The sequence below is a fragment of the Oryzias melastigma genome, linkage group LG7 (genome assembly GCF_002922805.2).
Source record: "Oryzias melastigma strain HK-1 linkage group LG7, ASM292280v2, whole genome shotgun sequence".
In the NCBI taxonomy this organism is placed as follows: Eukaryota; Metazoa; Chordata; class Actinopteri; order Beloniformes; family Adrianichthyidae; genus Oryzias; species Oryzias melastigma.
Window position 1 is genome coordinate 3,640,489 of NC_050518.1, and position 14,710 is coordinate 3,655,198.

At 37.1% G+C, this 14,710-nt stretch overlaps 1 protein-coding gene across 2 annotated transcripts in view; it reads left to right on the forward strand.

The window, feature by feature from the left end:
* The window catches only part of LOC112158992, a 28,466-nt gene extending 14,593 nt beyond the window's left edge, over window positions 1-13,873 (forward strand). Inside the window, exons 6-24 of one of the 2 annotated variants that reach the window (XM_024292735.2) lie at window positions 238-331; window positions 1,148-1,234; window positions 1,510-1,626; window positions 2,462-2,560; window positions 2,650-2,801; window positions 3,014-3,275; window positions 3,354-3,551; window positions 3,661-4,379; window positions 5,592-6,026; window positions 6,851-7,100; window positions 7,202-7,291; window positions 8,549-8,860; window positions 8,945-9,118; window positions 9,615-9,792; window positions 9,896-10,012; window positions 11,085-11,357; window positions 11,488-11,726; window positions 11,864-11,922; window positions 12,464-13,873. In XM_024292735.2, coding sequence (XP_024148503.1) covers window positions 238-331; window positions 1,148-1,234; window positions 1,510-1,626; window positions 2,462-2,560; window positions 2,650-2,801; window positions 3,014-3,275; window positions 3,354-3,551; window positions 3,661-4,379; window positions 5,592-6,026; window positions 6,851-7,100; window positions 7,202-7,291; window positions 8,549-8,860; window positions 8,945-9,118; window positions 9,615-9,792; window positions 9,896-10,012; window positions 11,085-11,357; window positions 11,488-11,726; window positions 11,864-11,902 — 3,835 coding nt within the window. In that variant the 3' untranslated portion in view covers window positions 11,903-11,922; window positions 12,464-13,873. The remainder of the gene's footprint in view (window positions 1-237; window positions 332-1,147; window positions 1,235-1,509; window positions 1,627-2,461; window positions 2,561-2,649; window positions 2,802-3,013; window positions 3,276-3,353; window positions 3,552-3,660; window positions 4,380-5,591; window positions 6,027-6,850; window positions 7,101-7,201; window positions 7,292-8,548; window positions 8,861-8,944; window positions 9,119-9,614; window positions 9,793-9,895; window positions 10,013-11,084; window positions 11,358-11,487; window positions 11,727-11,863; window positions 11,923-12,463) is intronic. The other variant, XM_024292736.2, reaches the window with a different exon arrangement.
* Window positions 13,874-14,710: the final 837 nt, after the last annotated feature.

Consider the following 14,710-nt stretch of genomic DNA (forward strand, 5'->3'; position numbering starts at 1 on the left):
TTCATAGCTATAGTTTGTGAGTCTGTTCTGCTACATAACTTACCCATTTTTGACAAAAAGAACATTGTTGCACAAATAAGGGGAAAGGAATATGAGTTTAAATTGAGATGCATCTCTAAAATGTCAAAGCACTGGACCCTAGGCATTATGAAAACTTTTTTTTACAAGTACCTGGCAGAGAAATTATATGTTTGATTTAAGAAAATGAAAAAGTAACTTTTTAAAACTTTTTTTCAGGAAAGAAGTCAGAGATGCTGGGTTGACGGTTATTTTTGATGCCAAGAAGAGACATCCACAACCCCAGCTCTACAAGGCCTTAATGGATCTTCAAGTGGGTAACCCATGGATCAATAAATGTCAATACTGCAGCAGATCTATGTTATCTTATCTAATAAGCACAAACTTTATTGCTGATGTAATTGGAATTTTCGTTTTAGACAAGCGGGCGTTATATTTTTAACTTCAGGTGTGGTTGCATTGTGCAATTAAGAACATTGATCCAACTTACTTAACAGAGCTTTTAAAGTGTTTTGCAGCCATTCTAGAGTTTTAAAGTCTGCAAGGTCACGATAGAAATATTGGGGTGATCGTTGCTGCCCCAAAGTCCATCCATCCATCCATTCATCTTCTTGACCGCTTCTTCCCTTCCGGGGTCGCGGGGGTGCCGGAGCCTATCCCGGCTACTGATGGGCGAAGGCGGGGTACACCCTGGACAGGTCGCCAGTCTGTCGCAGGGCCTGCCCCAAAGTCATTGAATAATATTCCTTCAGAATTACGCGTGACATCAGACCTAAACAGTTTTAAACATCAACTAAAGACTTGTTGAATTGAATTCTTATCTGTCTCTTAATATATTTTGTTGCCTGTTTTAATTTTATGCTGTTTTTATTTTTTTTTTGTTCTTAATTTACTAAATATTAAATGTTATTTTTATCTCTCTTTCTATTGTAAAGCACTTTGGCACCCTGATAGTGTTGTAATTCACAATAGAAAGGAAGACAGTCCCTCACCATTGTGATGTAATCTAAAGCTGCATACATCCTACTAGTAGTTAGGATTTTATGACAAGTTTTCATGTTTGATTAATGGCATTTTTTTGCTAAATGTAGATCAATATTGTTTTTTATTCTGCTTTATTGTGTTTCAGGAGCTGCATCCCTGTATAGTGAATAGTTTGGTACTCCTGGTGGACAAAGACAATGCTCTTCTACCTGAAAAATGTCCTGGGATACAGGTCACCTTCCTCACTTATTTTTTATTTCTTTATTTTATGCCAAAAAAAAAAAAAAAAAAAAAAAAAGGAAAATCTTAGGGACAGGCCTATACAAAGGTAACTGTCTCTAAGTCTTGCTGGCCTCTTTAGTCAACATTTTTCAAAGCTTTAATGGTAATACATTGCACTGCATTACACCTTTGATTTTTTTATAAAAAACATATTCATTCATGCAGAAAGCTATGGAAAGAGGTGAGGGTTTTTCCTTTAATCTGAATTCTGTTATCTAAAGGCAGACCGATGTGGTGACATCAATGAAAGCGTTGCTGAAGCTGGTAGAGATCAATTTCTTGAGCTCAAACTTGGATGGGACGCTGTCTCGCAGCCCCTGTGTCTGGATGGAGGTGCACCAGGTGAGATGTTTTACATGAGCAGTTTCAATTTTTAGCTTCAATTCATCTTTATTTTTGTGTTGTATAGATTTCACTGTCACCATAGGGGGTTATAATATACACATGAGGTGCATAGTTGTGTAAACCCCTTTTGAGGCTAAACTTAATTGTGTTTGGATACATTTATTTTTGGACCGTCTATGCCCTTCATTCAATGAAATTGCACAGAGTTCTTCTGTGTAGCTCACAAAAATTCACATTTATTTTCTTTTAGGTTTGAATACAATCAGAAAAAACTTAGTGTTTTGTTGATTTTAATCAAGTTCAAAACAAAAGAAAGTGACTTTTACACTGTGTATAAAGAATACACTACACAAATCACACAGTTAACATTCAAATTTACTATTTTCACAAAACATTTGTTTAATTCTATTTACTCTTGCCAATGTCTACCAATTCTGGCATTTGAAAAAAGAAATCGGATAGTATTTGAACACCTTAAGGGAAAAATGTTTGACAATAATTCTCGCCAGTGGTCTTATAGACTGTCTTTCACATTCCTTTGAGTTTGAATGAACTCTTCTGTTTTTGGAAGGATTATTTGGCATTTATGTATTTAAAAAATGTAGCTGTTTTTTTTACCTTAACCAAGTCTAATTGTGAGATAGTTGATTCTCCAAAAAGTTGTTTTATGTCTTATTTTTTTTAGCTCTATTCTGTACCAAAAAGAGATTCATATTTTGTATTTGTATATCACCATACTTACAAGTGTAATTCATGTATAATTATACAAATTGTGAGTTTTGATCAATTCTGGTGTGTTTGACATATGCAGCAATGTTTGTCTGGTTTTTAGAGACTCTTCCCGTTTGTAAATGGCCTTCACGAGGCATCCAACCTGCTACATAGAGCACTTCATAAATTAGAACAACCTCAGATGACTGATACTGTGCAGGTAATGTTGTCTTCAATAGAAAAAAGCAAAAAATGACTGAAAAGCGTGATTATATATTGCATAAAGATGCAATTATTTTTGTTTAACAGGCTGTGCAGCAATGCATGATGGACCGGAAGACTCTGATGAGGGATGTCTTGGAGGACAGCCGGTTAGTTAGCCTGCAGAGAGAGGGCGGGGCTATCCTGGCTAGACTGAGGAAGGAAAGTGACTTAAAATATCCTCAATGTGAAGACCTCAGGTAAATGTAAAACACAATTTAAAAAAAAATGATTGTTTTGTTTATGGTTCCCTACTTTAAAGAAAAAGTTTTGTTCTAAACATTGGAAAACGCTGACAGGATCAGGAAATATTTGCTGTTTTACCTGTAAGGAGAATAAATCCTTAAAATATGAATTACTAAACTTTTAGTTTCTTTAAACATATTTTCCGTATTTGTTTTTCCTCATGTAGTGATGCAGTGGATTCAGTGACCAGCTTGTATAACTACGTAGAGGAGCAGGCTCACATCCTGGTCCAGAAGACCAACGTGACACTGGAACATCTGGAGTATCTGGTGCCCCTCAGAGAGATGGAGGGACACCTCAGACAGATCCAGCAGTGGTTTAACCAAGAGGGAGAGCGCCACCTGCTGGAGGCAGAATCAGTTGAAGAATCTGGTGACAGGATGGAACAGATTCTTAACAGCTTCACAAGTTTCCTGATTGAAGCCAACGTGAGTCCAAGTTTGTTTTTTTGTCTCCCCATTTTGTTAATTTGTCACTTTGGTTGTTTCAATTCATGTCATTTCCAGGACCGAAGACATCACGCAGCACCCTTATTGTCAGAGGCAGAAAGGCTCCAGAAAAATGGGCTCCTCTACCCGGAGACTGAGATTTTTGGGGCTTATGTTCGCTCTTTTAAATCTAATCTTGAGGACTTCTTGTGTAGAGCAGAGCAATGCGGGCGTGAGCTGCAGATCGTGGTCAATGTGTGCGACTTTTGTGAGCAGGTAAAACTAATATTGACAAAATAACATTTCACACAACTTGCAATTCATTTCTTTGAATATATATGTAAAAAATGACTGTTCTTCACTATTATAATTGGTATGTTCACAGGCTACAACACTGGCCGCTGAATGCACGGATTACTTGAACCAGAGTCGACCCAGACTCCACAAAAAACAAGATGCTGACAGTGTCTCACTGGTTAATCATACAAGCACTCAGCCCTTCAAACAGAGCCAGAACTCTGTTGTAAGCGTGACAGATAGCTGTCAGCCTGATATCCATACAATTCAAAGCTCCGATCCAATCTCCACCAACATGTCAGCATCTTCTGCTGACAGCTTCATTCTTCAGGCTTTCCAAGAAAGGTTCCGGCATTTCAGCTCCGAGAGTTTCCAGGAGGTAAAGGCCCAGGCCAGCTCCCTCCGGAGCTCTCGGGGAATGCGAGTCTGGAATGCTGCCTGGCTGAGATGTCAGGAGGCCCGGCAGCAGCTCCAAGAGAGGATGCAAGAGGTGGATGAGCTTTACTACCAACAAGCACACTTTAACCGGTGGTGTGCTGGTCATTTTGTGGACGTGGTGTGTACGAATGATCAGACTGCCCCTCCTGGTGGACAAAGCTTGATGGTACAATCAAGCTTCGGACATGAGCGACCGCAATGGGAGGATGTTGTCTCAGCATCTGGAGACGCAAAGGAAAGGAGGCCCACCCTCAGCGAGAGCAGCCCCACTTCAACAACTGCAGCCTGTTGTAACATCGTCATCAAACCTGAAGAAAACAGCAGGAGTAAAATCTGCCAGGAGTCCAGGATCACTCAGTCACATCACAGGTGACACCCTTGCTAGATCATTAAACCATATTAATATACAGTGTAAAATCGTTCCTAGAGGTCTTTTAATGATGATTATCCAGCTTTTTAGCAAGAATCAAAAACCCTGTCATCAATTTAAGACAGGTTTACTGCAGAGTTCAGAAGCTCATCAGAAATTCACCTCTGACACAGAAGTTAGGTCCGCTAATTTCCCGTCAACGCTTTGTTTACGCTCTCTTCCATTAGCTTATAGCACCTCACAAACCTAAACTAACAGTAGCGTAGCAACAAAAAAGAAAAAAAAGGGCAAGCAATATTGGAGCTATTCAGCCGCAGAGTTTTAAGCCAGAGGGCAGCACAGACGAGGCAAATGAAGATGTTAATGGATCTATTTGTTTGTAAGTGGATGCTTCAGAAATGAAGCAGAGAAGGGAGACTTTGGCCATCCACTGTCACAAACTCCAGCTTTTTCAAACCCTGGGTTTTCATTCATTTATTCATTCATCTACTCCTAATCCAAACAAATTTAAATAAAGAAATGCTCAAAAACGCAGTATTTTAATCTTGAAATATTTTAAAACAGTTGTCCATGTCCTTTATTATCAGAAAAATGCCTCAAGACCACATCAAAAACATGATTTTCATTAGAGTTGGTCTTTAGAGACGTACATTAAAAACATTAAGCTTAAATTTGCACTTCTGAGTATTTATGTATTCAAATTGTGAATCAAGAGCAGATGAGAAAAAAAAACAATAGGAAAAAGAATGAAATTGTGGCGTCTGAAATAGGTAGGCCACAAGCTCCCTACTCTGCTCCATTCTGATGCATTCACCTGTAGATGACTAGCTCCACGTACGTCTACGTTTTCCTCCTATGAACTGGCAATTGGCTCAAAACTGTTCAGCTGGATAGCTCAAATATTGCGAGCCACCTGTAGTTTTTAGTTGGGAGTGTTCAGTTTTGGGTAATGTGAAGGGGTGGTGGAGTTACTCCTTACCAACAGTCCCGCCCACAACTAAGAGACAGATTTTTATTGCCACTCTACAGACACTATGTCCTGGAAAACGACACAGTTTTGTTTTAATTTTGTCCAAAAACACAATAATCATAATTAAGGACCATTGAGAATGCTTATAAAGTAGCTCAAAAGATAATTCGAGTAGTTATCCTTAAAATTTAAAGTCAGTGATTTCACTAAATATTTTAAGCTACCTTTTGGACTTTGGCAGGTCTTCAAGGAAAAATGAAAAGGGGGCGAGAAAGAGAGAGCTGAGCAGAGCCAGAAGTGAGAGGGATGCTGCTGCTTTGTCTCAGTCCCACAACGTCGGCTGCCAGTGGTTCCCTTGGGGGCGCAGATCAGTGAGCCAGGATTTGAGCAACACCAGAGTCACAGCAGCTGGCTCCTCCACTCCCTCTGAACAATGGACTCCACCGCCTTCCTCCTGTTCCCACCACGGTCAGCCATCGTGCCGAATCCTCCAGGAAGCTCAGAAGTTTCAGATCTCTCGTCATGGGAGCTTCTGTTCAGAGGACTCCTGTGCGAGCGACCAGGGGGCTTTAGGAGGAAACGGGGCCGCGTCCTGCAAACACTCCAGTCTGCCTGGCCAAGGATATGAGGGATCTTTTTGTTTGGCAAAGCCACATGAGAGTGCAAGCAGTGCTCTGTAAGTGTGAAGGTTTACATTTATTTATTGCAAATTAAAAAAAAACCCAATCACAGATGTTTGTCATGCAAAGTAATATTTTTGCAATATTTTAAAGTTGTTGTGGGACTTAATATGATTTTATTGATTCTGTTCTGTTCTAAGCTGACAATGAAGAGCCACAGGTATTGTCTTTTGCCTCTTTAGTCATTTTTTGTTTCTGAAGCACGATCTCCAACTCTGTTAGTCTGTCCAAAATCTATTCACGTGATCTGCAAGTGACAAAAGATAGTCTATGTTTCTGTTTTTTATGCAAAAAATTATAGCAAATGTTAAGACATCAGCTAAGTGGACTGTGCAGACTTTTAGTCTGATTTTTAATCATAAATACATAAAACAACACTATCAAGTTTTAAAAATATTTGTTTTAATCTGAACATCATATGAGCACATTTTTATTGGAGTGAGAAATCATTTAACTCTTTTTACTTGTAAGATTTTTTTAAATTAAGTTTTGGTTTGAAAAAAAATGTCCCTTCTCAACTCCATATTTTGCTGTAATAAATGTTCTTTGCTGACCTCACCTTTTAAAGGTCAGTTAGAGGTACATTCAGGAAAGCTAATCAGCCATTTCAAGATTTGATTGGAAAAAAAGGATGGAAAAAAGTTACATTTAAAAAATATGTTCTTTTAAAAAGTCCTCTCTGACAGTGATACATTGAGACAAGAGAAAAACACCAGGATATTTGAAACTTTCTTCGACTCTCAGTAAATGTCTGTAAAACCATAAAGTTGTAGTAGCTCTACATTGGCAGCAATTGAATTTTTAATGTCTGTTTTTCCAGGAGGCTGCAGCGTGTCATGGAAGAGCTGGTTTTCACAGAGAGGGAATATGTGCGCTCACTTGGTTACATCCTGACCCACTACTTCCCCCTCATGGACAGACTGGACATTCCCCAAGACCTCAGAGGAAAACGAGGGATCATTTTTGGAAACCTGGAGAAGCTCTATGACTTCCACAACCACTATTTCCTGCCTGAGTTGGAGGCCTGTGAGAGAGAGCCCGCCATGATGGCTCGCTGCTTCCTCAGACACGTGAGAAAACACCCACTATTGTGATTTTTCTCCTTCCATGAAGTTTTTCTGTTAAATATATTATCCCTTTAACCTGTTTTTTACCTAATTTTTTTCTGCAGAGTGAGAGTTTTGGTCTGTACTCTTTGTACAGTAAGAACAAACCACAGTCCGATGCTCTGATTCTGCACCGCCGCCATGATCTCTTTAAGGTCAGTCTTCTTTTGTAGTGCTGTTTATCTAGCAAAAATGTGAACTACTTAGCTGCAAATATAAAAAAAAAACATAATAAATATAAAAGTCTGAGTGTTTAATTCTGATCTGCTGGTTGTCTCATGTGGAGAATAATACACTAGAACAGGGGTCACCAACCTTTTTGAAACTGAAGGCTACCTCATGGGTACTGAGTCATGCGAAGGGCTACCATTTTGAAGTAACACATTTTGCGTAGTTATACAATATTAATAATAAATGTTGATACTCCTCTATTTGAAGACACTAATTTTTCCCCATAATTATCAACAATATCAACAACCTCGGAAACAGATATCTATATTAAGCACTTTATTAATTTCAGAAATTGTTAAATTTTCCGATGATCACTTACATTTCATGGAAAAAAGTCCCATTTTCACTATGTTGTACCATGTTTATCCATAATTTAATGCTAAAGAAAAATCAACTTACATATTTTTAAACAAATCTTGTTACATTTTGAACTAATGACGAAATCTGCAGCATTTTTAACAAAATTAATGATCTTTGAACTGGAGTAGGTCAGAGGTCACCCAAACTTTTGTAAAGTTCGTGTATCATGAACATATTTTTAAGACACTTTAATTTTTAAATCTATCTAAATGCAAGTGTAATTTATAAAATAAATAAATAAATAAATAAAACCTAATTTTATATGCACGTTGGTGACCCCTGCACTAGAGTTCAGTATAATATATTAGTGTAGGATAGTATACTAGAATGTAGTATAGTATAGTAGTGTGCAATATACTAATGTATAGCATAGCATAGCATAGTATAGTATAGTATAGTATAGTATAGTATAGTATAGTATAGTATAGTATAGTATAGTATAGTATAGTATAGTTGTGTAGTGCATATGCTATTCTTAAGCTGATTGTACATTTGTTTTATTTATATGTTTTTTTTATTGTTTGTTTGTTTGCTTGTTATAATTGTTTTGGCATTATGCAACAAAATTCAGATGTTTATTAGAAAAATGTCAAAATTAATAGTGATGATAAGTAATAATAATGATTTGTTTTTATTTATTCGCCGTCTTTCACACTCACAAGACCACTGCTCAGTTAAAATAACGAAAGTACAAAAAAGAAAAAAAAAAACAGTTGAATCTCCTTTGCTGTATTTAATGTTTAAAATATCTATTCTCATTTGGCACAAATTTTTTGTCAGTTTTTGACAATATATAACAATTTCTGACGTGTTCTTTACAGAAGAAGCAGCAGGAGCTGGGAGACATGATGGATCTGTCATCATATTTACTGAGGCCGATCCAGAGGATCAGCAAATACAGCCTCCTGCTGCAGGACATGCTGGCTTTATCCAGATCATACAGACCAAAAGAAAGGATTGACGAAGCCTTTTCTGGGTCTGGTGTGTGTGGCCCTCCTGCTTATGTGTCTGACCTGAGGAGCAGTGAGAGGGAGAGGGAGCTGGCTGAGATCCAGGCTGCTGCAGACCTGGTTCGCTTTCAGATGCGTCATGGCAATGATTTGCTCACCATGGACGCCATCCAGGACTGTGATGTAAGATCTCCAAATGCATCACTCATCTTTGAAACACCATGTTAGATGTGATTAACATCTTTTATCTTGCCCTTTTGTCCCCAGCAGATTAATTTAAAAGAACAGGGGCAGCTGGTTCGCCAGGACGAATTTACAGTTTTCTTTAGGAAGAAGAAATGTATTCGCCGCATCTTCCTCTTTGAAGATTTGATTCTCTTCAGCAAGCCTAAGAAAACAGATGTTGGAAATGATGTTTATGTCTACAAGCAGTCATTTAAGGTTTGCAACTTTTACTTTTTTTGTTTTTTTTCCAAATAGCCACTATATCTTAGAAAGTCCAAATTGTTTTAAAATTTGAAGGGTTTTGTCAGTTCCCTTTAAGCTTTGTTTAAACGCTGCAATAATGTGGAATAACCTAGTGTTTAACATCCTTTCAGCTTAGCAGATGTATAGCTCCGATTTTTATTTTTTTATAATAAAAATGTACTCCTCCTAGCTTTACATTTACATTTAAATTGCAATAAATAAACAAAGTTTGTCAAAATGTACCCCTCGTAGTGTTAGGAAATTTCAGTTTTGTCTTTTTTTTATGTAAACTTCCAAGTTCTTTAAATAACTGAATTTTGAGCCCAAAGCAAATTTATCAGAAAAAAAATAACAGATTTGCAAGATTTTGGATTCATATCGTTTTATTTAGCTAAGTAAAGACATTTTTTTCCTTTTATATAAAGACTACAAACTTCTTTTTTTCATTGTCTGTCATTGTGTTTTCCAGACTAATGACATTGGGATGACTCACAATTCCTCCGTGGGCAGTCTGTGTTTTGAGATCTGGTTCCGCAGAAGGAAAAGTGAGGACACGTATACTTTGAAGGCTTCTAGCATAGAGGTGAAGAAGGCCTGGACCACCGACCTGGAGAGCATTCTGTGGGATCAGGCTGCTCACAGCAGAGGTTGTGACAACATGTAACAGCTTTTCTTAAGCTCCAAAAAATTGCAAATATAGTTTAACGTTCAAATTTTTTTTGTTTAATTGTTTCTAAATTCTTCTCGTAGAGCTGCGTTTGCAGGAGAGGGTATTCATGGGAATAGGCCGAAAACTCTACATGGATATTCAGCCCAGTGAAGCTGCGATTTGTAACCGTGCTGTCAACTGTGTCTTGCCTGGAAGAAGTAAGGAGCAACACTTTGATGACCCACTCTATTTTAAGCATTTTCAAGGTTCTTTTAATTAGGATTATGCCGTGTAGGCTGAACCTAAAAATCTGTCTTTTCTAGGACATAGTTTCTGCAGAGTGGCAGTAGTTCATTTAAACTTTGCCTCTGAGTTGTGGGCGGGATCATTGGCGCAGAGCAACCCGCCCCCTCTTCCCCTTTCTGTTGCTGAGAGCTCTCTGTTTACACACTATACGATAGTTTACAGGCCCTCAAATGGTCCCCAAAAAGGGCAAGCAATAGTGGAGCTATCCTGACAGTTTTGTGCAAAATGCCAGATTAAAAAAACAAAGACGTGGCGCAGGAAACTTGTGGCTCACCCAGTGTGTTCTTACGCCACAGAATAGTTATTTTACCAACTGTATTTTTTCATCTGCTCCTTATTCACAATGATCTGAGTAAAGAAATATTAAAAAATGCAATTTTGAGCTTAATTTTCTTATTATATGTCCTTCATTATCTGAAAATTGTCACAATAATATGTTAAAACACATTTTTCTGGTTATTAAAATCTTTTAGTTTTCACTTAGAGCAACAAGAAAAAACCATAATCTTTTTGTGAAAAAAATGTATTAAAGTCCCACTCAAGTTATATATTTTTCTGTAATAAAACCATTCCCAGTGGTCTTTAATCATGACTATTCAATGTTTAGCCAACATCAAAAAGCCTATGTTGCTTTTTAAGACATCATTTTTGCACATCTGCAGTAGCTCAGAACAACCCCGCCCCCTTTCCCATCCCTCACAAGCTTATAGTCTCCAAGCTGACATTGGAGGTGTCAAAAAAAAAAATATTATTGCATCAACTCATATTGATGCAAAGCATTTATATAGTTTTAATGTATGTCACGATTTATAAGACATTAATCGAGATGTTAATGTCATTATAGTAACCTTTTTGTGAATAAAAAACAATGTGACACATTTATTTTTATGGTTATGTAAAACAAATAAATAGTTGAAGAGGAAACAGCAGCAGTCCTGATTTCTCACCACAATATTCTCATTGATGACATGTCTGTGTCGTCAGTCCCTGTGGCGTGTTGTTCACACAGGGCTTTAGATCATCCTCGGCCTCACTCCGTGGGCTCTGGCAGCACCGCCTCCACCACGCTCAGCCAATCATCATCCTCCTCTGGCCGTGGCTCGCTGCCCCCTGCCGGCTGTCCTGGTATCACGTCGCAGTGTGCTGACGCCAATCCAGTTGTGCGCTCCTCTCCAGAGGTCGTGACCGAAAATGAACTCAGTCATCTTCATCAGCACAACCTTCCACAGCACTATAAACTTATGAGCTCGTTAGTCTGTAAGTTATCAGAATATAAAGTTACATTTTAATCTGAAAATCTGCTTCTAAGATTTTATGATTCAGTGCAAAAATGTAACAGGAATTTGAACTTTTGCTTGAATTAATCCCGTTTTCATCTGGGTTGAAGTGGACACCACAGAGTCATCAGGGGAAGGCACAAACTCCTTCAGCATCTCAGACCGAAGCTTCTTGTCTGCCATCAGTGGGGAGGTGGTGGATGACTCCTCGCTCGTATCCCAGAGTTCACAGCAACAGCTGGCACTTTGTCGGACTCCCAGCCTGAGGAAGAACAGCTCACCAGCACTAGTTAAAAAGAAGCCAGGCCTTCCCCCCAAACCACAGCATCTGGCTAAACCCCAGACACAGGTGAACATGACCCGTCTAAAGAATTACCAAAAAATGAGGGGTCCTGACTGTGAAAACATGGACAGAATTAAAATGTTTGTTTGCATATTTGTCTCTTGATTGAACAACTCTATAACATCTGTCTCACTTCATGACAGGTTGATGAGATTATAATTGGAAAATCTACTGAAGTTTAACGAAGGAGCGTCCGCTAGAGGTAAAGATGTTTGAATTCAAATACAATAATGTAATCCATGCAAAAACATAATCCATATAAATGCTGATGTAATATATTTACTTTGTGTAAAATTCGCAATAACATATTTGGAGAATGAGATTCTACTTCACAGTGGGATTGACCTTTCATGTTAACCCATAAACAGATAAAGACACAATATTTAGGAAACAATAACATTTTTTTGTCTTCAGATTCAAAATCTGCCCCCAATTTGTATGTTTTTACATATAAAACAGCTTTTTTTTCAATAGACTCTCTTTATCTAAGCTATTTTTTACCCCTCCATGCTTTATTTCCAGCTTTCAAAAAAGTAAAAAAGAAAACACTTATGGATTTGCTTTTAAGGTGATGCTAAATTATGACAAGTTTGAAGGAGAAGTGGTTTGATGCGTATTTGCATCAATAGGCATCAAGGGCTTAAATGTATATTTATAACCTGATATTCATAAAACTTTTTTTTGTCAAATCTTCCAGTCATTTTGTGTATCGTTCTGATAGAAATTTGTTTTTATTGCTGCAGATTTGTGGTCAGTTGCCGTTCAAAGGAAGGGATCACCACAGCCATCGTTTCCACACCACAAGGATCTAATTACAAAAAATGTGGATCATTCAAGCAACTACTAAAGTTTTTTGTTTGACTTTGAAGCATTAAATAGACGTATTCTTTGATTTAAAAAAACTCAGCAAGTTTAGCAAACAGATCCAAGTCGACCTCTTCAGCTCAGAAATGAGGATTCTTCACACAACAGTGTCTTTGCTCCTAAGAAGGCAAGGAAAAAGCTGCTGTTTATCTTTAGTTTTTGGCGACTGTTTTGGTCACAAGATCACAATGGAAAACTTACAGAGTCCAAAGCTACAAGTCAAGTGAGCATCTTGTTGGCCAAAAGCCCAGAAGAGGCTGAACATGAGACTGAAAAAGGCCATAACTGGAGAATCTTGGTCTTTGTTCTGTGTCGACTGCTGTACTTACAACAGTTTCAACCCTCATTGGAAAAATGTCTCTACTTTCTCCAAGTCTAAAATTTCCTTTGGTGTGTTTTTATAACATTTGTACTGCTATTGTCATGTTAAATTTCCTTTTTTATACAAACATGTTTTTACAGTTTGTGAATTGTCTGTTTTTATCTGAAGGGGAGACCACTATTCAATGTGTTTAATTTATTCCTGAGCTGCCTTTAATCCACTGAAACCTCTGTTCTTAAAAACTCACTGAAAGAAAAGACAACACAATGAACACTTCTGTCATAATGGGTCCATTTATACAAATAAAATCCATTTCACATGAATAGGAATGAGTTTTTTAATGATTGAAAACAGTAATATTTAAACAAATTTTAATTTCTTTTCGTTATTTTTTTGACATAACTTCTTTAAATTATCTAATTGTTGTTTTCTTGTTTGGTTTTTGTGTGTGATAAATGGAATTACATTAATATTTCAAGACATTGATTTCTTTTTAAAACTGAAACCTTTTTGTAGGTGATGTATAAACAGTTTATTTATCTGCCCTCTCATCTTTTATAAGCCTCAGTATATTGTGATTATTAAAAAAGGTTCATAAAGTTGCTTTTTGGGGTCTTTTTCCTACAAGTTCACTGCTATAAATTGCATTAGGATGAGAATGAGACCAAAGTGGTGATGTGATTTTTTAAAAATTTTATTTTACTTTGTGATTTTCTTAGGACAGACATCAGATTATCCAGGATTTGGTCTCAAAATTGAGAAGAAACATTAAAAAAATTGGTAAATTCAAATGGAAAATAAAAGAGAATTAAAAAATCAATGACGGTTCTCATTCTCTTGATCCTCTCATGCATAAATGATGACGATCAGTTAGGATTTTTTATTAAGTTTAATCTTTAGGAATACAGAATAAAGTTCTTTAAGGGAAAAGGTTATATTTTTAAGTTCTATAAAGATATATGTATCTCCCCACCAAACATCAATATGGTAAGTATAATTGTAATATATTTGTAATATATCATGTTGGGGTGGTGGTTCCTCTATCTCTATTTCTCTAAAACATGGTTAAAGAAAACGTCTCTGAACTGAGAATAGTATCACAAGAGTAACAAACATTGAACTCAACATCAGTCATCATAGGATCTCACTTCCTACCAAATCTATGATCCATCAATTCTGAACTGAGCATCTTTTCTTTGCTTAGTAGCTTATGGTAAATATCATATACATGTGTATTAAAACATTCTGTACACTGTAGTGACCTCCATGTATGAGAGGGTTAAAGCTGAGTTGGCAACTGGAAAATCCTCTCTGTACAAGTGAAAAAAACATTTTTGTTAATGTACTGCAAACATTTGGCATAAATCATTTGCTTCCAAGCTTGTAGAATATTTTTTATTGTTGCTTTGACTCAAATTTAGTTTTTGCTTTCATCAGTTTGTTTTCAAGTTGAATTTTTCCCAGAAAATACTTCAATAAATCATTAGGCAACTTCTAAACTAAAATAAAAGGTAGAACTCTCGTTCATCTGTTAAGAATCCCAATACATTTCAGAAGTACCTGAGGATAAATGAAGGTTACAAAAACAAACTATGAGTAGAAAAGAGAAGACGTGAATAATAATATTACTTTTCATGCTTCTGAAGAGTGCACATTATAACGCGTAACCATCAAAGCTAAAAGGATCAAGTATCTGAATGTTTACCTTAAATTTTGGGAAGCAGAAGTGCAACAGTGCAACAGTGCTTGCACAATTGAGCAAACTGCTGGATTATGTGTTTCTCTGCTGATTTGAGAACAACAG